The 24,960-nt window shown below is 41.3% G+C and overlaps 1 protein-coding gene across 3 annotated transcripts in view; it reads right to left on the minus strand.

Moving 5' to 3' along the window:
- LOC124272300 (von Willebrand factor A domain-containing protein 7-like) overlaps positions 1-23,312 on the minus strand; it is a 62,162-nt gene extending 38,850 nt beyond the window's left edge. The window contains exons 1-20 of one of the 3 annotated variants that reach the window (XM_046707472.1): positions 23,048-23,312; positions 22,579-22,701; positions 21,887-22,060; positions 19,790-19,853; positions 18,646-18,743; positions 18,146-18,337; positions 17,823-18,035; positions 17,576-17,695; positions 16,900-17,061; positions 16,344-16,483; positions 16,024-16,183; positions 15,165-15,232; positions 14,290-14,446; positions 13,852-14,027; positions 12,890-13,001; positions 12,393-12,594; positions 11,551-11,644; positions 10,722-10,951; positions 10,392-10,518; positions 9,729-10,168 (exon numbers count right to left, since the gene is read on the minus strand). In XM_046707472.1, the coding sequence (XP_046563428.1) occupies positions 10,031-10,168; positions 10,392-10,518; positions 10,722-10,951; positions 11,551-11,644; positions 12,393-12,594; positions 12,890-13,001; positions 13,852-14,027; positions 14,290-14,446; positions 15,165-15,232; positions 16,024-16,183; positions 16,344-16,483; positions 16,900-17,061; positions 17,576-17,695; positions 17,823-18,035; positions 18,146-18,337; positions 18,646-18,743; positions 19,790-19,853; positions 21,887-22,049 (2,616 nt within the window). In that variant the 5' untranslated portion in view covers positions 22,050-22,060; positions 22,579-22,701; positions 23,048-23,312 and the 3' untranslated portion in view covers positions 9,729-10,030. Of the gene's footprint in view, positions 1-9,728; positions 10,169-10,391; positions 10,519-10,721; positions 10,952-11,550; positions 11,645-12,392; positions 12,595-12,889; positions 13,002-13,851; positions 14,028-14,289; positions 14,447-15,164; positions 15,233-16,023; positions 16,184-16,343; positions 16,484-16,899; positions 17,062-17,575; positions 17,696-17,822; positions 18,036-18,145; positions 18,338-18,645; positions 18,744-19,789; positions 19,854-21,886; positions 22,061-22,578; positions 22,702-23,047 lie in introns of those variants that run through there. The other 2 variants (XM_046707473.1, XM_046707471.1) reach the window with 2 other exon arrangements.
- Positions 23,313-24,960: the final 1,648 nt, after the last annotated feature.

Here is a 24,960-nt window from a genome sequence, read left to right on the forward strand (position 1 = left end):
AGCAGAAAGAATGATATAGTGTGCACATGGGCATGTCTTTTTGTATGGCAGATGCTTGTTGCCTGAACACCTTTGACTTGTTGCCAGTAGATGACTCCGATTCTGACATGAGTGAGTGAGTGAGTTTAGTTTTACACCGCACTCAGCAATATTCAAGCTATATGGCGGTCTTCTGTAAATACTCGTGTCTGGACCAGACAATCCAGGGATCAACAGCATGAACATCAATCTGCGCAAATGGGATACGATGACATGTGTCAACCCAGTCAGCGAGCCAGACAACCAGATCCCGTTAGTCGCCTCTTACGACAAGCATGGGTTATTGAAGATCAATTCTAACCCGGATCTCTACAGGTCCGATTCTGACATGAAGTAACATATGAAATGAAAGAAAGTGAAAGGGAGGATTAATTGTAAGCTTATGGATGTATCAAAATTGATTAAGAGTTATCTGATAGAACAATTTGAATACCTACAACCAAAGCTTATACGTAGTTATCGGCCATGAAGCATAGTTTTCAAACATTTTGGATAATGTTATTTCATCAAATATTTTAGGAGTGTGAAGCTTTGACTGGCCCTATCATTGAAATTTAGCTCTATTCCTATACTGTATTAAACATTAGACACCAAATGATATGTTTGGATTTCATATCAGTACAAATTTAGTCTTCTAATAAGTATATGTAGTTAAACTACAATGGCGGCCATTTTGGCGGCCATTTTGAATTCTGGGTAATATATAAAAATCCCTAATAATATGCCGTCACTCTAGAAGTAAAGAGAAAACAAAAAGAACTTGTTTTAGTAACAAAAATAATGTCAACTGCCATTAAATAAATCACCCTCACACATTTCCATGAAAAGTCGGAGAATCGCTAAAATACCCCTGACTCAAAGAATAAGCTGTAAAACATTAAATTACCACGATATGACCAACCAAATGACTTGTTTTGTGCCCAAGCCATCACTCTAGGAGAAAGAAGTGTCAAAACACATCAAAAGTATCAATTTTGGATGTAAATGGAAACATTCAGTGTTCATTTTTACGTAGATTGAAGTGCTGAGAAGGCAACACACGACAAAACAAAATGGCGGCCAAAATGGTGGCCATTTTAAAAAAAAATTTCAAAACAAAATTATGTCAAACAATTTCTACATCTTTTAGCCGTACACAAAAGTCAAAATGAAAGTGATCAGATCGATAGTAGTAAAACTATTAATGATTAACTTTGAGGTGTTGTCGGGCAGCAAACGAAATGTGACGAAAATGCTCGCAGACCCCCACCACATATAATGGCCTGTAAAAAAACCCTGATACCACAATCTGAGAGTATTACAGGCCTTTTCATGAGCCCAAGACATCATACTAACTGAAAATAGTGTCAAACAAAATCAGTACTGGGGAGGCTACGAAATCCTATTTCTAGGCCTCTTTTGAGATTCTCCTCCTGGACTACAGTACAATGTACATGCATTTCATATCTATGAACATCATGTTTTGTACCTGTTATATGAACACACAAGTCATTCCAGAAATCACGGGTACCTATGTTATGAGGCATGAAAACGTTTGCAAATTTTCTTAAACTTACAAACATTTCCCGGTCACAGAAAATGTCCATATTTCAAACGCTATTAAACCTAGAAAGCATTCGGAAATTTCAGCACTTATTACAAATAAAAGGAATGTACTGGAAACACTCCATGATCAAGCATTTTAAGGTATCAACTGTTGAATTCACGCTAAGAAAATTCATGCAAATCCGGTCTCATGACAAAGGTGCTTGCGCCTCCCGCAATATTGGATGACCGTATATTCCAAAGGCATAGCTTCAAATGAAATAATTATCGGGACACAAAATGAAAATATAGTCATAGCACGTATTTCCTGTAGTAACTATCTTGCGTTTATGTCAGTGGCGTAAAATTTGTCTTTGGTCCCGTGTATATATTTCTAGGTATTAACCGTACAATTTAACAATTAGGTTTTGCATCGTGTAAAGGACAAGTGCAGGCAATGACAGGGTGGGTTACTACCCGTATTCATGCGGAGGCATGCATGAGATGCAAGGCATTAGATGCAAGACATAAGATGCAAGGCATGAGATGTGAGTGACCATCTCCTGTAATGTACACTCGGCGACCAAACGACTGAAAGGCAGCGTAATCATTACTTAGTGGGGCGCCAAGTCGTGATGTCTCAATAACTCAGAGGGGGTAATGTACAGACGTTAGACTGTAATAATAGTAACAAAAGCTGGGCTACAGCCTTCAGAATTACGATCTCTGTAATGTCAGGATGAGTCCATCTTCCCCTTGAGCCCAGGAAGGTGTATTAGAGGCCTATTACTGGAAGGTTTGTTTTATACCAAAACTGTGATACGAAACATATTGTTTTACTGTCCTTTGTAGACAGACATATATTTATAGTGAACTTGTTCTCGTTGCTGCATGGGTCCAATGTTGCCGATGCAATGTAAGATTTAACTCACTCTCTCATCATGTTCCATTCCCATGTCGACGCCTCGCAGTCTGCTGGGGACAACGGAGTTTACTCCCTCAGAGCAGACAATCGACAAGAAGCTAGTTACGAGACGCATGTTGAAAGAGCTGTCTTCTCTGGTGTTGAGCAACCTATCGTAAGAAGCGAATACAGCAGAAAATCTGGTCAGACTCGTTGGCTTGTTTGGTGCATATCATTGTTTAAGCCATTTGTGATGTTATAATATTTTGAGTGTTGGTGTGAATGTATGTGAATGGTGGGGTATTATGTGCGAGATTGCTGAATAATGGGAGAGAGAATGCGTGATGGGTAATTGTGAAAATGAGTTTGTGATTGATGCCATGTAGGAATCATTTTAGGCAAGGAAGGGTTAACAACTAAACGATATTTACTTCACGTTCGGGTTTGTAATATATGACGAAACTACAGTGACCCAGTTTACATGACCCATACAGCTACCTACGTCAGATGATTGCACACCAATCGTCGTGTGTTCTTGAAGACACCCGTCGACATGCGTCTCGTAACAAAGTTGATGTTGATTCTCTCTTCTGACGGAGTATACTCCTTTCTCCCAAGCAGACTGTCAAGTGTCGACATAGGAGATGCAACATGGACTCATGCAGACATTACAGAGATGGGGATTCTGAAGGCTGTAGCCGCCTACTTTGAGGCCAACCCGAGACCCAACACCACCCTTGCATCTGGAGATCTGACACAGATGAAGAACATGACAACGAGGAAACTGTTCCAAGGCTACTACGGAGGTGACGTGCCATTCTAAAACCTTCATTACCCCATTGCATAGGCTGACGCTTTGTGTCTGAAAACACACACACACGCACACGCATACACACACAAATTGAATTATAGAGACAAACATGTCCTATTATATTGACTTAAATGACGTCATGTACATGTACTGTTAAACGCATGTCCAACAAGTGGGGGTCTTTTCCTCTTTTACACACCTTATCTGTATCCCGGGGTTGTGAGACAGCAGCACTGACGCCCGTCCTACTTGGTTGTAGGACATACGCATGACATGTCCGCAGTTTACTTGAAAGGTTATTTTATCACTTGTGTAAGTCAGCTTAATAATATCTCAAGTTCAAAGCCAATGCGGCGAAAGGCACACGCTACACACACATGCGTACTCCTAGGATCAATATATACCTTACACAGTTGACATAATGATACATAGCGAATTATTGTTTGAAACATGGAAAAAAGTTAAATGATGCCAAATTTACGGTCAAGCATCCAGCTTACGATGAAAGTTATCACAGATGAGATTTTCAACAACTTGAGTTTACGTGAACACTTGTGGTGAATAGATTTACTTTAAATGTAATGCCTTTTCGACAGAATGGATTTCAGCACAGACAAAGACGACAGACAGATGTGCATGGATAGTTTTTGACAATTTGTATTTCCTAAGTATCTCAGCCACATAAAGCTGTTTTACCATATTTATTACCGCAACAAATTAAATACAGGCAACTCAAGGGTGTAGGAGACTACAGCGCCACAGGAGCTCTGTGGCTGCATATATATCACGTGCGTGTTGTGCTGAACATATTTTTGTGACAGATGTATTTTAGTGTAAATATATCATTTTAATCTTCTTATTTTTCTCTCCTTTTAGCTATGTTATCATTATGCACTTTAAGGGTTAAAGCTTTAGAGCTTGGCCTCTCTCACTATTTGCCCAAGCTATGACGCTTCTCGGCTGATTGGTCTCACTAACTCAATGCAGAATTTCATTCATTCTGCACTGACTCTTTGCCACGTAAAGACAGCTTGGACAGACACACAGTGTAACATTAAGGTTAGTATTTGTTTAAACAAAGTAATATTGCATTTAATCCTTGCAGTATCTTTATAGTAAAGTATATCTATTTACTATCACTTAAATAGGTATTATATTGTATAGCATGTAAGTGCGCTATATGTAATTACTGAGTATGCTAGCTTTCCAATCCTAAGCGATAAACATCAATATGTATCACTAATATTTTCTTATCTTTACCATCCTTTCTGTGAATGTGTGAGATGAGAGAATGTGTTATAATATAAGTTGCTATGTTTTAACTATGATAACTATAAGTATAATTATCAATGTGTGGAATTAATTTTATGTTCATGAATGTAGCCCTAAACCTACTCCACATTATCTTTCATATTATATTATTTTTTATTGTTATTTATAACAGATAAGTCTCCGTCCATAAGACTGGTGCTGTGCCCGATTGCTGTGCACCCTTGTACCACCCACAGGGTATGTGTATATGTATAATTTATATATTCATGTATTTGTATATAGTACCATCACGTAATGCGTGGTGACGAATCATGTGTACATAATCATTACGACTAATGCGTAATGGTGTATTATTACCAATCTTGTGTGTATTACATTGTATGCATGTATTATCATTACATTATCATTACATTATTCGTAATGATTTAATATCATAATTCCAATATTTCATATGTGTACTAAGTAATGGTATTCATGCTTTGAGTAACTACAGTATTATTGGTAATTATCCATATGTATTAACCCGTGTATGGAATTGTATTGATCTTGTATGAATTGTGTGAGATGTATAGTCAATTATTATATTGATTGTTACAGGGTCTCGGTTTATCAATCTCAGGCTACAGAAATAAACAACCTCACACCCCAGCAGAGTCTTGGTAACCTTTGCCTCACCTTGACTCTGCTATAATCGTATCCCAATTGCGTAGATTAATGCTCTTGCTGTTGATCACTGCATTGTCTTGTCAAGACGCAATTATTTACAGACCGCCGTAGTGTTTGGTTCTACGTTCAACAGTTTTAGGTATGACTGATTGATTGATTTTTAACGCTGCAATCAGCAAAATGCCAGCTACATGGAGGCGGTCTGTAAGTAAGCAAGTCTGGACCCGACAATCCAGTGATCAACAGCATGATCATCGATCTACTCATTTGGAATACGATGACGTGTGTCAGAGGGCCTAACCAAAAGGTCCCGTTAATCGCCTCTTACAAGCATGCGTTAAATTGTCTTCACCTTTTGATAGCAAGTCTAACTTGAGAACGTTATGTTTCTCCATAAAGCACCACTAACGGTACAAGAGCGATGCATTCAAATGTAATATTGCCAAGCACAAGTATCTTTAGATATGTCCTAATTTCGTTCATTTTTGAATACCTCGACGGAAGGGAAATTGACTGCAGTTGCTGGTTTACATATTACTCTAGTTCGCTTTCTGGAGGTCCCTGACAAAGGGCTGAATGGACAGGGAAATTATTACTTGTGGTTATGTATCTTGAAATACAGTATGAAATCTTGGACACAACAAATATTTGCTGGGAGATGGAAGTTGTTTGACAAATTGATATTGGTTAGCTTTCGGGCTAGTTAAATTTGCGCTCCTCAGTTTGTGTAAAATCACCCCTTAAGCTGTCGTTCAACACTTAGGGCAATCCATTCGTTATGAAAATGTTCAGGTGCGAGATATACTCCGGTAATCGCTCTATACAGCCATCATAAATTTTGTACAATACGTTTATCTATATCGAATTACTTTCAATTACAATATTATGCCATACTTGCGATTCCTTTGGCAGTTTGAAGACTTAATGGCACTCTCTTCATTCGTGTACCATGAAGCTGGGTGTTGGAGATTTTAACTCTGAGGCAAGCTTAAGGAAAGCCTATAACTTTAGAATAGTCCAACCCACGTATTTCAGAACCATAGAGTAGATAAGTACAATCGATCGACAGATCAACAGTTCTTGAGAAAGCATACTTCAGTAAAGAAATGAACCCCGTTTTTGCGAACATGTTATATAATAATGTTAATAATTGTCCATTTATATTGCAAATTTATCCATGCACATTGCAAGCTCAAAGCGTGACATATCAGACAATCCAGTGAATGTGATATGAATGTTTTCACACTGCAAGTGTGTTGGCTTGTTATGATGTACGAAGGCATTTTTTGTCTGATTTTGCAAGTAATTCTGTATCTAGGTGCACGTCAAACGGCTGCAAGTATACTGAACCACAAAAGAAATGTCGCACCGATAGCGGTTTCTTAAAGCAGACACTTTAATTCACTCTAATTAACAACCAAAACAGAGGATTGAGTTCAAACTTGACAATTGTGATGAACACATTTTCGGTAATCACATTTAGAGTTCACACAAACAAAATCACCAAACATAGTACCATTCCGATACCCCAAAGTGTGTGTGGCCTCATGCACATCGATGAAAGCGTTGCATCGTCTGTACATGGAATGAATTACCCTGTTGATGGAGGCCATAGGCACTTAGGTCCATACTCTGTGAAATGCCTGATCGAGTCCAGCCTCAGTTGTCGGCCTTGGGTGGAGGTCATTCAACCCTCTTTGAATCTCTGTTCTCTATTCTATTGGACTCAAATCAAGACTGAGTGCATGCTATTGTAGGGTTTGGATGCCATGTTGCCTTAGGAAGTCCAATGTTACTCTGGCAGTGTGGGCACGAGCGTTGTCTTGCTGAAAGATGTGATTTCTGTAACGTCCAAACTGTGGTACAACGTGGGGTCTTATGACTTGACCAGTATAGCGAGCAGCTGTCACGTCATTTCCTCATCCTGGACCGAGAATCTGGAACACCACGTACAGTGCTAACTATCTGGTTCAGACCGATTGCACCCCAAACCATTATTCTTGGACCACCCCATGGGTCTCTTTCAACAATACTCTTGGAAAACAGTTCCCCACGCCTTCACCATACTCTCACTCTGCCATCGACTGTCGAAACAAATTATCGGCTTTCATGAGAAAAAAAGCACAGATTTCCATTGCCGATAACGAGTTGTTGCCCATTGCAGTCGGTTTTAGCGATGATGAGCAGTGAGGACTGGACTACGATATGGTCTGTGACAGCAGAGGTTTCACCCGCGCAAACGTCGACGCATTGTATCGGCACTGATGGGTCTGTAAGTCCAAATGGTATGGCGTGCTGTTTCAGCCTCTCTGGGGAAGCGATCCTGCAGATGGTGTCGGTCTTGACGTTACAGAAGGTCGCCCACTGCAGTCGGTAAACTGTCCTAACATGAACATTAAAATGATTGGCTACTCTCCGTGCAGTCTGGCCAGCTTGCAATCTTCTTCGTTCCTCTGATCTCTCGCAATTGTGTCAAAACAAAAATGATTTCATGCGAGTTTGGGACTCGCTTTCATTGCTAGAGTTGTCACGATATGCACGTGCATTTTCATTTTCACGAATGTCATACGTAACCTTTTACCACGTCTGCCATTTTAGGTGCGTTTGGTCGTTATGCTTTTTCATCAGAAAACACACTGATGTTGGTAATAACTATGAAATTGGATTGGAAAACATGTTGATAAAAAGATACAATCATAACAAAAACACCATTTTGTATGAACAAAATCTTGCATTTGGTTTTGAAAAGCGACGAATCTGTTTTGGTTCAGTATATTACAATTCCCGTCGTAACAGGCTGAGATGGCCGCCGCATTTCGTAATTATTCTTGCTTACTTGAGACTATACACATGTTTGCACTGAGCAGAACGATCTTGACGTGGTTGGGTCAGTCCTGCGTTGTCATCTTGTTCCTTCGGTTCAATATAAGTCAGTGGTCGCACGATGGAAAGGTCGGTGTCACCACCTTGTCCATCCTCAGCAACATGTCCATTTCTTATATCTGACGATGAACAAAACGTTCACTGAGCGTTTAAATACAAGATTGTGCTCTGCCTAAAGTACTGAAGAGCTTACTGAAGCCACTATTTTGACTATATGCAATATCTCTAAAGGCCATTACCACGTCCACTAGCGAGATACAGAAAGATTGATCTGTGAAGTCATATTGACGTCTACGTGTCACAGCGCCAGTTGGTCATATTTGTCAAAGCTATCAGAAGTTTCTGGTCCAGAACGTTGACTAACATTCTGGGTTAAGACTACGCTAGATATTTTGACTGTTCTAGAAACCTCTACACGTCTTGACTCTGAATGTGAACAGAGTAACATCACTCCACACTGCTGAATCTCACCAGAAACAATGTAAAAAGGGGAGGGGATCGCAGTGTTCACCTGCTAATGTTACTGTAAGTAACTGGCAATGTGTGTTCCTGTATTGCAGCGTAGAGGCCGTGTCCGCAGACTTGCAGGTTATGTGTAGATGACGATGCGTTGGGGATTGACGCGTTAGTTAATTGTAAAGTGTTATTTCATGTCGCTGAGTCGGTTCTAGCCTTGGTCAGCCTTATGGTTCAACACAGTGAACTGGCTTCTCACACGCTGGTTTCTAATACAGAACTGAAGAACTGGGTTGGATTACCTACATGGGTATAATGTGTAAAACTCATTTCTGGTGTAAACGCGGTGATATTGCTGGAATATTGCTGAAAGCGGCGTAAAACCATACTCGCTCACTCACTCATACAGAATCTTATTTGTTGAGATTATTCTGGTAAAATACCCTGGTATTGGTGCAATAACTTCATTTATCACATACCTATGAATACATAATATGGACCATTTTGCACATACAATACTGGCTGTCGGAATAGATCCACACTGACCTCCCGGGATGAAAATCCATATCAGCCGTATTGTCTGGCTACTAAAAGGTATGGAATGAATACACGCAAACGCTCGAAACTTCAATAGACGGAGCCTTGTCTATTTAAGAGTAAAGTCCCCTCATGTGGTATATGATAAAACAGTTATGCCATGACAGTTTCCCTCTCGTCAGGTATTATATATTTATCATAACCTTTCATATAACAACCCACTCACTCGGCCACTTTTCACACCGTAAGGTTCACATCTTCAACAACCCAAGTGCGTCTAAGAAGTGTCAAACGGGATTAAATGGTCAGTCTGACCTTATGCAGGTCATTCACCAGGTCACTCACCAGGTTTTTCACCAGGTCATTCACCAGGTCATTCACCAGGTCATTCACAAGGTCTTTCAGCAGATGGATGCTAATGTCACCTAACACTGGATTACCTGGTCCATACTCACATACTTCACAGTCCATATTGTTGGATTTCAGGCACGTCGCTACTACTAGGTGTACATTTTCTCCGGGTAACCGGGTAACCAAGCACAGAAGACCTTATCCTATACATTATCCTTTTGTCTGACAGCTGTGACACACTACTGGTAATGAAAGATGTTTCCAATATTAATGACGACAAATGAATTACAGTATAGATAGGAATTTAATCCGTCAAGAAGTATATATATACTGCATACAAATCTCTAAGACGGTAATAATGATCAGAATAGAACAATTGTTCTCTGCATAAGTAGATCTAAAACAAACATTACAAACAGAAAGTGTGAACAGGTCTAAAAGTAAATTCCCAGGATGTCCGGAGGGGAAACAATCCAGATTTAAAAGAGGTAGACACGTAGAAGTCTATCAAGTTGTAAGTATATTTACATGAAGAGAGTAGGTTTGTAGGTCGGTAAACCCGTTACTCAAAGACTGTGGTGATAAAATCAACCAGCGGTCTTCACCTTTCCTCTGCCTCTGATGACGACAATGACTACAGTGATGACAAGCACAAGGATGATGAATCCAGCACCTCCCGCAGCAGCGACGATGATAACAAATTCATTGGACCGGGCGTCGGGGGGCTGTAGAGCAGGACACACAGAACCATACACAACTGTTTTACATGAATATACGCACATTGTTATAATGTCAAATTCATGTTCTTCATCATTTATTTGGACCTGAATTTAGAACAATATATTGATAAAAAGCCTATATAAGTATCTCCTTCCATCAATAATGTGAATGGTGATTTAGGAGGACATAAAACGATCTATTTCTCCTGAATTTACTTGGTTGACGAACCTGAGTTGTTGGCTTGCAGGACTGAAATGGCTTAGTCAGTCCAGGGGCGAGATCAAACACACACTGACCGGTGTTGCTGGCGAGGTCGACAGCGATGATGTAGACAAGTGCTTTACAACAGTCGCCCCTGCCGGAAAAAGCACTTGTTTCAATATTTATGATTAAAACGTAGAGCGACGTTTCGATGCAGATTGTTACATCGTTATCAAGGTAAAGCAATCTGCATCGAAACGTCGCTTTATGCAATAAACAAGAAGTTGTCATCAATAAGGTTGTATGTTTCATTTTTTGTCATATTAAACAGATAGCCAATAATTGGGTTTTGCTTACGTGATGGTAGCTGATACGGTGCCGTTGTAACCAAGGGTGAAATTGTCGTGTCGGAACGATCCTGTTGCATTAATAGAAGCGGTCACTTGGTAGAGTCCGAACCCATCGTCTCTGATTTCAGCAGACCCTGACCACTTGTACTGGCTGCACACACAAGGGTCAAGCATTGTGACGTCACAACTACCTGTCACCGAGGTGACGTTGCAGAAAGGGATGGTGTCATCTTCTTCCTGAAAATGCATGTAACCCTAAACGTCTCGGAAACATTTTGGACAGGTATCTTTCTTCCAACAACTACAACCGACATACATCATTATTCTGTAGCGCTTACACTAACAAAAATCTGTGCACATACTGATAATTATCTGTTAGTGCTTACATTGACAAATATCTGTTGTTGCTTACACTAACAAATATATGTTGGTGCTTACATTGACAAATATCTGTTGTTGCTTACACTAACAAACGTCGGTTGGTGCTTACATTGACAAATATCTCTTGGTGTTTACACTAACAAACATATGTTGGTGCTTACACTAACAAACAGATGTTGGTGCATACACTGACAAATATCAATTGGTTTTTACACTAACAAACATCTCTTGGTGCTTACACCGACAAACATCTCTTGGTGCTTATACTGACAAACATCTGTTGGTGTTTACACTGACAAATATCTCTTGGTGCTTACACTGACAAATATCTCTTGGTGGTTACACTGACAAATATCTCTTGGTGCTTAAACTAACAAGCAAACGTTGGTGCTTAGACTGACAAGCGTCTGTTGGTCATGACGTTGACAAACCGTTCCTTCAGGTCTGACACTTACCCTGACCACACGCTCTTCTGTGGAGACAATTACGACGTCGAACTGGAATTCGTCCCCAGTAGCGGCAGTTGCCGACGCAGAAACGGTCACAGTGCTGGTGAGAGTATGAGAGGTTTCTTTTTAATACTGAAAATGTTACTTGAATCAATAAAAAACATATCTACGTTAAAAAATGCATAAATACTAAACTGTAAACTGCACATCATATCAATCAATGTTGACTATCAAGGGTAAAGGCAAATCAATTTCTTTAAATTGAAATCAACAACATGTACAACCCTCTGCCAAAGTGTTTCGTAGGAATATGCTGCATCTTTTGAATTGACGCCTTACATTTGCGTCTGTGGAAGTTAAATCTTCAAAGGTCCGATATTGATCCAGCGCTGGAAAGTCTAAAGGTTACATTTCAAGAACATAAATAGTTTGACGTAGGCAAAGTATTTGCATGTTGTATTTATCTGCTTGCGAAGACATGCTATTAACCAAAGTAATAGGCCTGACAACCCGATCTTTTTCAATCGTCTCTATCGACCAAGGCTAATGCTGAGGACCTATTTTAACCCAACACTGAGTTGTCGTGTGTTCAGTGTGACACGTAGTATAGAGGGTGTACCTGATAAATCCAACTGCTGGCCAACCATTCGGTTGTCGTGATCTCAGTCTGATATTGTCACATACAGTAGGACATCTACCTGATGAACCTCACTGTTGACCTACCATTGCGTTGTCGTGTTCTGATATTGCCACATACAGTAGGACATGTACCTGATCAACCTCACTGTTGACCTACCATTGGGGCGTCGTGATCTATCTGATATTGCCACGTGGTGAGGGACATGTACCTGATCAACCCTGCCACCGACCCAGCTTGCAGTGTAAAGTCTCCAGATGCACTCTGCCCAGGCTCAAGCATGTACTCCAGTGGTATGTTTGTCGATGCAAAGTTCTGATCGTCTCTGATTGTGACAGTTACATTGGATCCAGCGTCACCCTTGTTGACAACCAGGAATGGTACTGACAACTGTTCGTTGATGTACAGACTTCCTGTAATAAGACGAAGAATCATGTTGTACAGCTGATTGAGTAACGAGACTAAACTGCGATCCTAGAAATTCATTCCTGAACGTGCATGAACCAGAAATAGACTATGCTGTCAAGGCTACCAAAACATTTAACGAAGCAAATTTTATTGTCAACTTCAAATATAGTTTCACAAAGACAATTTGTATCGTCTTATAACAACGAGTTAGGAATGAAAATGTGACAATACCCAGCGATTATGATTCGGCAACATCGCCGACAAACATACTTCAAAGCTATGCCTTTTATTGTCTCTTACCATTAAGGGTGAGAAGTCTCAGATCGATGCTGACAGGTACAATTCTTCTTGCCCGAAGACGCAGAAATTGGTTTCCCTCCTTGTCAGTGCCTTCTATTGCTATTTGGAATGCCTGCATCATGAGAAAAGGAGCCGTCATATTTCAACTGAGGCTGTGTTGCCGCTGTTGTTTTTGGGGAATCACACGCATGCTTTATGGGGGTGATCGTGGAAGCTCGGGGCGCAGGCCTGAGGGGAGCTGCCTTGTGTACAGATCTCGGTGGTTGTAGTACTTAAATACTTATACCAGCATTCTGGCACATAACATAAATCCATCACTCTTGAACTAATACCGCATTTGAGGTGAAAGATGACATCCCTAATATCTCATGGCATAGTGATCAGCTGGTTAATGTTTACCTTCAGAGTAACGATGACCGGAAGATTCATTATGGGTATGCAAACAGTGAGTGAGTGAGTGGGCTGAGTTTAAAGCATGTCAGCTTCATGGGAGAGGAAAACCAGATATTATACAACTCTCGGGCATTTTCCAATCTAGTAAAACCCGGAAACATGGGTTTGGTGGCTACAATCTTAGAAACATAAATAGGATACGAACCCAAGATTACAGGTTTCACATTAATATGATGTGAACCCGCGATTACAAGTTCCTGGTGTACTCAAGGGACGATACTCTGCACAGCGGAGTATGCCGCCATGGACAAGTGGGTTACCCATGCACACACTGAATATGCAGGAAAGAAGCAGGAAATACTCCCAAGATAATTACATGTCATGATGAGTGCACCATTCATGCTTATCACATAGTCTGCCCAGGGCTTAGTGATAACAAATGATAATGATTAATTATAAGGTGGGAAGTTTTTTGGGGGAGCACCGAGGGGGCACGGGTGTCCCAGATGCCCCGGGCGCAGCAGTTGGATGTGTGAAATGATCAAGTGTCAACTGATCCAGGGTTTTACCTTCACAGGCAGTGAGAACGTGGTCCTGTAGGTCAGTGAATCAGCTCGTGACGCCACCTGTATCACTCCGCCATGTCTTGCCAGCTCAACTCCTTGAGTGTCAGTTAAGATAACCTTGTCTACTTTGCCAACATCATCTGACGAAGGAATGCCAAGGATGACTGTGGCATTTTCACCTGTTAAAAAAGCAGAGACTTCAGCTAATAGCACTGATACAATTTAGTTAAAGGTGCATGTAGATGAAACAGGAGACTACTTAACCACACAATTAAACATAGTGCCAGCTTCCATTGATGTTTATCCGGCACTGCATGCTAAAACATTTCAAATTCCGATATTAGGATATTTTACCCGAGTTGTACAATGGGTAGGTTACAGGGAAGTGTAGGGGACTTGGGAGGTGTGTCTTGTCATTGTGATGCGTGACCACTTACAAACCTGCTATAGGTCGTCCGCTGATCTCATACTCAAAGCCAGAGATAGGGTCCAGCTTCACAAAGGTTGTAGATACGTCCAGGGTACTCTGACCTGTCACCTCCACCTCCCAGGTATTGGAACCCTGGCGGGCTAGTCTCCACACACCCGTTGTTGGGCTCTGAAAACGTCAGTACGACGAAAATCTACATCTCTCAGAATGAGCATGAGAAGTGTATTTTAATTGGCAATATAATTATAATAATTGTTAACGTGTGATAGTTTGACTGCATCTGATATCAAGGTTTGAAATCAATTGATAAGAACTCTTTTTACATTTAGTTGCTTTCTGTCATATCATTGTGAGTTCTGCAAGTGTCACGTGACTCATCACATCAACAAATGCTTCTTTCACGGCCATGTATCTCTTTAATTGTGTCTTGTAACGATACTGTAATAATTGTCAAAATGTTCCTATAATCCCATCCAAGTGATTGTTCCATGTTTAATACGACCTGGGTACCATGGTGACATACCGGAAGTCACTACGGGCCATATAGAATGATTAACATTTGTTGCTGTCGATCTATCACAAAGTTGTATTATGAACCGTTATGTTGTAGTTTTACAGTTTCTCACTAGTCGTAAATGAAAACTGATGATGTACTAGTTGCTTCACAGGCAAGATATAAATATATTGTAAGATATATCATATATTTATACATTTACTGCAATAAATAGTGCCGCCATTACCTTCCATTTTGACTCACTCACTCATTTTGGTTGGCAAATAAGTTCAGTTATTGGTCACGGCGCTTGATATATCCACAGTGTGGACAAAGCGTGTTTCGTGTAGTAGTGACCTGATAGCGTACAAACTACAGGATAAATGTACACACCTCAACCTTGACCAAAAGTATTCCATCTCCAAGATCATACACAGTTACATTGGACGTAGCCTCTGTATCTGAAATGACAGTGGACAATACACGGAGTAGTTCCAACAACTGTGATATGTACAAGTATTCTGATCCTAAAATGATTCCGTCACTCATAAACACATTCAAGATCTCTGATCGTTGACATTAACGACCATTTCTCCAGACCAGAACTTTGGATATTGGGAATCATTGCTGAATGCAAGTGATTGTACCTGCCTAATTTGTTTTTACCATTTCTCGTTCAAAAAGTTATCTATTGGCTTATCAAAGGCTATCTATTGACCATCTATAGTGATATATACGTCACTCTCCTCAACCTGAAACATCATCGTGGTGATCTAATCTACAGTTTTTTTTAGACAAAATGATACCGATGAATTGGAATCTAACACAAAAACAAAAAGACATAACAATATCAAACCAACGGAATGCAATAAAAACAACAGTCAAACTCTAGAAAAGAATTGCATAATTTTTGTCACAAAAATAAAAAAAGTTGTAAGTACATACAGCGCACTGCCTTTGTAGCTGGAGTACGTGTCATCTCGCCAGCTCACAAAATTGTTGAGAACCCGTTAACGCACGTGCATCTCGCTTTTTGCGCTGTTCCTATAGTGTTCCTTTAGTGTTCACATTTCTCTTTTCAGAGGAATTTTGTAACGTAACCAATCGACAATACCGTGGTCTCGGTCAGCTCACGGGTTGCATACTATCACTGTGAACAATCTGATATGACGTCAAAGAATTCATGACATCATGCTGTCCATACAGGCTGACCAGTCTGGTGTGACCAGTGATGTGATTCAACTATACTTACTGTCAGGTGTATATAGTTTATACATGGGCGTCGTTCTGTCCAATGCTATAATCTTGACTGTAGCTTGGCGAATGGTCTGGTCCACAGGAAAGGTGACGTTCTCGTCAGAAGCTGGTAGAGATGTTTTGATGATAGTGACAGAAGACGTTTTAACTGATTCCTGGAACAATAGCTGAATTGATGGAACAAGGCTGGATTAACCTTTGTGAAGTCAGCTGTATTTGTTTGATAGCCAGTTTAAATAGACCATATATTACAAACAATAGTATACTGTAGTTCGGGTGAATGTGTACAGTCACTTGATGTTCACTTCATTGTACCTTTATAATCTCAGCGACCTTGGCGATGCCTGCCTTGCTTGTGACGTAGATGGAGCCTCCAGTAGCTGTGGCTAGCCTCCTGTATAAATCCTCACCGTTCGTGGAACGTCTGTTCCTGCGGTTCCTGTTATCACCGCCCTCTGTAAGAGTTTCAGATAGACGAAGGCCAATCTTACCATGTTACAACATTCCCTGACATATATTGGACAGTACCATATACTGTAGGATATTTTAGAAAAAACAGTTCTCTTTTCGTTACGTGTCTTTATTACAAGTGCAATCGGAAAGACAGATTATGCTCACCGTAGCGGGAACACCCGGCCCGGTGTCATCGTTATTACATACTGCGTCATGATGTAATCGTGCAATGCCTTTAATGTTTCATCGCTTTCATTGAACGTTGCAATTGTTTTATATAATGTGTGTTTACTGCTCAGCATTAAAGTATATAGTATAAGTATAAAAGTAAAGAACTACTAAGAGGGCGCTTGATTGTGAAAAAGTATAATACTACTAAAAGAACTCGCGATACTGAAAAAATATACATATTGAGCACCTGTCGAGCGCTTCCGCCGAGCACAATCACCGGTCAATACAAACTCCAGTTCAACTCGTTTCAAGACAGCCAGTGACAATACTGTGACTCCTAAATTTGCATCTTTAGCAGAGGCATCCGTGAAGTGGTATAGTTCGGAGTTGTAATTGCAGACAGCCAGCGCTGAAAAAGATTAGTTTTTTTGAAATACTTAAATCCGAATGGTAATTGTAATGTTTTCAAGCTAAGATAATCATTTCTACAGTTGTTGCAGGGAAACCATGCAGTTACAGCATTTTAATCTGACAATTTAGCAATAACTAAATAGATCGGGTTTAAGGCGAAAAGGGATTACTAAAACTGCAGACCTTGGCAGCACATGGGCACAACGTCATTAAATGCAGCAAATTCCAAAGTGTTCCTTGAGACTGATTCTGAATCTGAATACTTGACGCACTGTTGATGCACTTAACCGATATTTCTAGATAGTAGGCACTGATGGTGTCGTGGATTATATGAAGTCACCATAAACATGGGTATGGGGTACATGTATTCCTGTTAGATCCAACATTCACTGACACGTATGTCAGTAAAATGACAAACAGTTTAATCTCTGAGTAACAAAACCACTTCATCCTATAGTGTGGACACTGTCGTAGGTATTTCAGCTATCAGCGTGACATCGTTATCACCTTACCGTTTACGAGTCCAGTCATAGCGTATTCTGGGCAATCGCCGCCACCAGAGACCCTGATCTCGTCCAGATACCGTAGAGCATCATCCCCATCAGAAGTCGTGTAAATCATGTTCAATGACACTGTTCAATAAACAAACGTTTATAATCCAAATATATATTCACAAAAGGTTTCACGTAAAAGCTTGATATAATTTCATTGGACGTGATGTTAGGATTTTGAGGACATATAGAACCGTCTCATACTTACACGGGTCATTGAAGAGGGAGAAAATGAAGTTTGCTGGTTCCTCCAAGGTCCCAACCTTACTTGATATGATACCCCGAGAGACAGACTTAACTCCTGCAATGTCATTGCTCATGGAACCAGAATAGTCTATGATGAATGCAAGCGAGGCTCCAGATTTCAGCTGAAGTAAATTGTTGAACTTGTCGGTCCCGATGATACCCCTGATTCCGTATTCTGGGAAGAACCAAAGTGTCAGAGAAATAATCGACAGTAGCAACTGAAATATGTATACATTGTTGAGCGTGTTGCAACACACGGATGCTCAGGTTCATGAACTGTTTTACCTTCGTCATCAAAGAAGTACGAGGTGTGTTCAATGGCTGCCTGTGCTGCCACCTGGTGGAGATGACTGTGGGGAGACAGGGACACGAGGGTGGAGTCTTTGTTGATTCCCCCCAGGGCTGCCACTGATGAACTGCTCTCGTCCCTCGGACCGCCATGACTGCATTTGCCCGTTCTGTAGACACTAGGGTCTTCTGAAATACGATTGTCATTTGAACTGTAGTTTGTACAAAGTCAAATATTTTGTTGAAAGAAATGTTTTAATATGTGCAAACAATTCGATTTCGTATTTCAATATAGCCACAGAGGACGTATGGTTTATTCACACGTGAAGTAAATGAACACTTGTGAATGCTGACTGAACACCCACATTTAGACTCAATAAGACAAACATGGGATTGGTCTAATTTACTTTTCCATGTACTACGAAACAACTCATGATTTTTGGTTGATCAGCCTTTAACAGTAGGAATTTGTTGAAAGAAGCAAATGTAAAACTTACTGTAAGGTTTGGTAACATCTTGTCCGCTTCTATAACCACTTGTCAGAATGAAGCCATCCACAATCATATTGTCTTCACACTTTATGTCTAGCTCTTCACTGTAAAAAAAAGACACATGATACGTTAATGTGCGAACTTTGTAGCCAACGTCGATACGATTCTGATATTGTAAGCGAGGATTCTAGACAGTCTTTCACCTCTACGTTTGTCTGTTTAACTGGCATTTGAGACTGACTGTCTGAGTTTGGTTTTACGCCGCTTTTAGCAATATTCCAGCAACATCACGGCGGGGGACAACGGAAATGGGCTTCACACATTGTGCCCATGTGGGGATTCGAACCCGGGTCTTCGGCGTGACGAGCCAATGCTTTAACCATTAGGCTACCCCACCGCCCAGGCATTTGAGAAGTTATGCGTAATATGAAAAGGTAAGTGAGACTTACATGGGCAACAAAACCTTGCATTTTGGTCAAGAATTGCGTGATGTACAAAAAGTAGATAAGACGTTATTTTTAGAAGGTATCTCAGTTGTGGACAGACCTGTCGGTTTAGCCCCTTAGTATCATGTACGCATTACGTGTAACATGCCCTTTGTTTGTCTTTTTTTTCATTTATAACTTTTCTTCGTGTTTCGTTTATATTGCCGAAATTAAAGGCTAGTTTTGCTGGAAGAGGAAGGTTCATTCCAAAGTAATGCTAAAACACGCCCAAGGATGGTGACGCAGTTTCACTTGTGCCACTTTCATCGCATCAGAACAATAGCTTCTTGATTACCAAATAACAGCTTCTCATCCCATACTCTGATTACAAAGCCGTAATTAAATCTTACATCCGTGATCTAATGCAAAAGACGTGGGACACCCTAGTAGGAATAAAAAAATTACGTCAAATAAAACCAACTATCGGTTAGACCTGTGGGTTAGACCTGTCAGTCCAGATTTTAAAAGGTCATTATGCAATGACGTCGTATTGGTCATACAATATGTGTTCATGGGATATTTATTAAAAAGTGAGTATCCTCCCTTATCCATCACTTATTATGAAAGAATCACGTTCAATGAAAGATTACTTTGGTGCTGCATAAAACATGATTCGTTCCAAGAGCAAATTTATGATAACTGTCTTGCACATGTTTTATACATACCCACATGATAGACAGGTGTCCATTGCCAGCGGTGCTTGACCGAGGAGAGGTTTGTCTCGTATTCCTAACAAAAAAATAACGATGATAATGTTATCCATACAATAAACTCAGTTATGACCTAATACATGTGATGGGAAGTACAATATAGACAAACCATATGGATAACGCCTTTTTTTATTACGAGAGTGCGACGGTTCGATGCAGATTCTTGTACCGTTGCTGCACGTACAAGAATCTGTATCGAAACGAGGATGGCCAGCAATGGCACCCGTACGTTGACAGCGTCCTTGCAACTGACTGACTGTATGGGTGAGTTTAGTTTTACGCCGCTTTTAGCAATATTCCAGCAATATCACGGCGGGGGGACACCAGAAATGGTCTTAACACATTGTGCCCATGTGGGGAATCGAACCCGGGTCTTCGGCATGACGAGCCAGCGCTTTAACCACTAGGCTACCCCACCGCCCCCGTCCTTGCAACCCTTCTGATAGGCTTCACGTGACATCCCCAGCACCTGGCGACATTAGTGGCGAAGGTACCCACACTCCGGCACAGTGATGACTTAGCATAACATCACTGCCACAGGCTAATTTGCATATCACGTGACCGGACTTTTCTCTTGTTTGTAAACAAACGCGCATATTCATAATAAGAAGAGACTGGCCTTACGCAAGCTTTTCGGCGCTCTTCACAATGTTTTACATTGTCACATATATATTCCTCCACAACTGCGACAATAACATTTATAACAGTACATATTTAGATATCAAACTGGATGCATCGTTTGCTCTCTGTTGGCTTCGATGACAGCTGGTGGAGCAGTACAACCTATGTAAACAAAGTATCGCTACGCAAATGGAAATAGTCTTACATGTTTTAGGATATTTATTCAGTGAAACTAAACCATTCTAACAAAGATGTTTCATTAGATGTGTCGAGTCGTCAAAAATAAAAGAGTTAAGGAATATGTAGATTATATTGAATGGACGGTGTATATGAATCGTCACATCTTTCTGGCCTGTGGCTTGCCGCATAGAACTCTGGGTAGGAGAGTCGAACGTACCCTCCTGCAAACTCCCAAGGGTCATTCCTCTCTGCCACTGTGTTGGTCGTGGCATAGTTTATCATGAACAATATTCACGTTACATCCACAGAATGAATTGTTTGGTGACGGGCCACTTTATAACGTGAGTGAGTGAGTGAATGAGAGAGTTTAGTTTTGCACCGCACACAGTAATATTCCAGCTATATGGCGGCGGTCTGTAAATAATCGAGTCTGGACCAGACAATCCAGTGATCAATAGCATGTGCATCGACCTGCGCGATGGAGAACCGATGACATGTGTCAACCAAGTCAGCGAGCCTGACCACCCGACCCCGTTAGTCGCCTCTTACGACAAACATGGGTTACTGAGGGCCAGTTCTAACCCGGACTTTCACGGATCTCACTTTATAAAGGATACATCTCAGTGCAAACGTGCGCGCACGTGCAAAATAGATGATTTTACGCATTGTGGCTGCTTTGGCGCAAACGATTTCGTAAGTGCAAATAATGTATGCCATTACATCATGTGCACTCACAACTTATTAATATTGTTAACGATAACATACAAAGGTCACATTTGAAAATTTTCTGGGGTTAAGTATATATCATGGCGTATTCAGTTAAACCTTTCTCAGCCTCTGTTCCTTGTGGGATATATAAATAGTGTACCTGTTTTGATATCTTTTGAATACGACTATCACCAATTCAGTATTACATATGATCTTAGTAGGTTATATATAATAATATAGAGTCACATATGAAAATCAGTTCATAACAAGTATATCCCACGGTTACTGTATTTGCGTTGATTTCAATGGTGTAAAATCTGTCTTTGGTCCCGTGTGTCTACTAATTCCACTGGCAGGTATTAACTGTATAACTCAATAGTTAGGTCTTGCATTATGTAAAGAGAATGAAGGGTGGGTACGCATCCGTCTACCTCACGGCGGGTTAGGTTATTTCCTGGTTTAAAGTATAACCTGTAATCTGATGTTCACGTGGAGATCAAATGTCTCAATGACACGCGGCGTTATAAATAAAGTGAGACTTACCGAGGGAGTAGTATGGAACAGCTCCTTTGAACTCAACCCAGTTTGTGTTACTGTAGAACATTTGCATAATGTGCAGAAACTGACCAATCAAAATCCTGGCCAGGTCAAAGTTGGTATTGTTTTGTGACAAAACGAAGATGGCCTGTTCTCTTAGATTCGTCATCTTCTGGTTTGCTGAAACAGAGTACGGAGGGACAGAATTTGAATGAGGTTCGAATGTGTGACGTAAACGTAATGGTTGTATGACGTACACCGTGACATGAATCCCCACATTAACAGTTTCAGCCATATACTGATCACTGAAACATATGTCATTGATAAATCATATTTAAATATTGATTGCCCGCCTTTTCGCGAACACCTGGTATCATCACCATTTCATAGTGATTCATAAACACATGCTGTCATCGTATCGAATGGTGACAATCACTGGATTGTCTGGTTCGGACCCGATTTGTTTACAGGCAACGCCATACAGCTGTAATGCTGCTGAAACAAATATCTGCTCATGATATAGTCACAATCGACTCTGCTTTGGGCAGAGAGTTCTTATGAATGTGGAAATAGTTTTGTCGCTTCTCTTGCACATTCAAGAATGTTGAGTAATGGCGTAATTGAGTTCAGCGAAACACAGTGTAAACAACTCAAATCACCGTCAGCGCATGTTCAAGAGCACCACGCATCTGGTTTACCTTCCCTGATTGTCTCCCCGTTACAGTGTCACGCCGCCGTCCGGAACTGATCCAGATTCACCTGGTTATTGGCTTTGATGATGCTGTTAATGGCGTCCCGAAACCGTGATTCTGACACTCCTTCTGTAACCACAAAAAACATCATCTTGCATCAAGAAACCATTATAAGGAATTGGTTTGTAGTATAAAGATTCCAATTCCTCATTTAATACAGGTCACAATTTCTTATCCCTTTTTTTAGATTTAGCCACCATCAACGGTATTAGCGACTTGTAGAGGGTACTCACGTTGTGTTGTAACTGGTGAATATGAACTTCCCGTGTACGTATTTCCATGTACAAGCGTGTTATTAGGTCCTGATGTAAAACAATAGCTACTGCCACATTATGCTTGGTAGAGAAATGTATATTGGTAACACATGAGCATCAAAAGTTTCACATTTGATGAAGGTTTTAGTATGGTACGTCACCTCCGTAGTAGACTTGGAACAGTTTCCTCGTTGTCATGTTCTTCATCTGTGACAGATCTCCAGCTGCAAGAGTGCTGTTGGGTCTCGGGTTGGCCTCAAAGTAGGCGGCTACAGCCTTCAGAATCCCCATCTCTGTAATGTCTGCATGAGTCCATGTTCCATCTCCTATGTCGACACTTGACAGTCTGCTGGGGAAAAAGGAGTATACTCCGTCAGAACAGAGAATTAACAACAAGCTTGTTGCGAGACGCATGATGAAAGCTGATCCTTGTTAGACGAGCATTTCTTTATATACATTCTGCTCAACTTTCTTTTTTTATGTTTAACATTCGCCCAACTTCCTGGTTCATAAATATCACCCAATGATAGCGCTACTCAAGAGGGTGTTACTTCATGTGGAACCAGGTAACCGTATCTGCAAATCAAAAGCTGATCAGTTATCCGCATCGTATGCTTTCCGTTTATCATTCTTACCTCGCTTGGGAGCGACAAACCAAGCTGCCTGTCGGTTACGCTGTAATGTTTCAACAATAACCTCACTCATTCCCAGGATACCGTACCGCGTGTGAACATAGGCACTTTTGAACTAAGTCAGTGGCGGTGATCATTTATCACCCGTCGGGGAGCGTCCAAAACCAGTTGCCTGTCGGTGACGCTGTACCTATGTTTCAACAGTTACTTCACCCACACTGACACTAACACCCACACTCAAACCAACACCCACAACCACACCCACACCCACACTCACATCCACACCCACACTCACACCCACACTCACACCCACACTCGCATCCACACACACCCACATCCACACTCACACCAACAACCTCACCCACACTCATACCCACACCCACACTCACACCCACACCCACACCAACAACCACGCTCACACCAACAACCTCACCCACTCTCATACCCACACCCACACCCACACTCACACCCACATCCACAATCCCACCAACAACCACACTCACACCAACAACCTCACCCACACTCATACCCACATCAACACCCACACCAACACCCACAGTCACATCCACATCCACACCCACACTCACACCAATACCCACACTCAAACCCACACCCGCACCAACACCCACACCCACACCCACACCCACACCCACACCCATACCCACACTCACATCCACACCCACAACCACACACACACACACACACATCAACAACTACAATTAACAACCACACCCACACCAACACCAACACCAAAACCCACACCCACACCCACACCAACACCCACACCCACACCCACACTTTTCCACACCCACACCTACACTAATATACACACCAACACCTACACCAACACTAAATATCCAACTATAACTATAACTAACAACAACACCTACATAAATCTCATACATCCACACCCACAATTTCTATCCACATCCACACCTATACCCACACTAACAACCACACTCTACACCCACACCAACACCAACACCAACACCAACACCCATCCAAAACCAACACCAACACCCACAACAACACCAACACCAACACCAACAACCACACGGACACCCACACACACCAACACCAACGACCACACCCACACAAACACCAACAGAAACACCCACAGACACACACAACCACAACCACAACCACAACCACACATACACCAACACCCACACCCACAACCACACACACACTCACACCAACACCCACACCCACACCCACACCCACACCCACACCAACACTCACAATACCCACACCCACACCCACACTCACACCAACACCCACACCCACACCAAATATCAACACCTTACACTCCACACACCTACACACACACACTCACCACACCACCACACTCACACCAACAACCACACCCACACCCACACAAACACCAACAACCACACCCACACCCACACCAACACCAACAACCACACCCACACACACCCACA

The sequence above is a fragment of the Haliotis rubra genome, unplaced genomic scaffold, assembly GCF_003918875.1.
Source record: "Haliotis rubra isolate DU_JTF1 unplaced genomic scaffold, ASM391887v1 Scf1680, whole genome shotgun sequence".
Lineage (NCBI taxonomy): Eukaryota > Metazoa > Mollusca > Gastropoda > Lepetellida > Haliotidae > Haliotis > Haliotis rubra.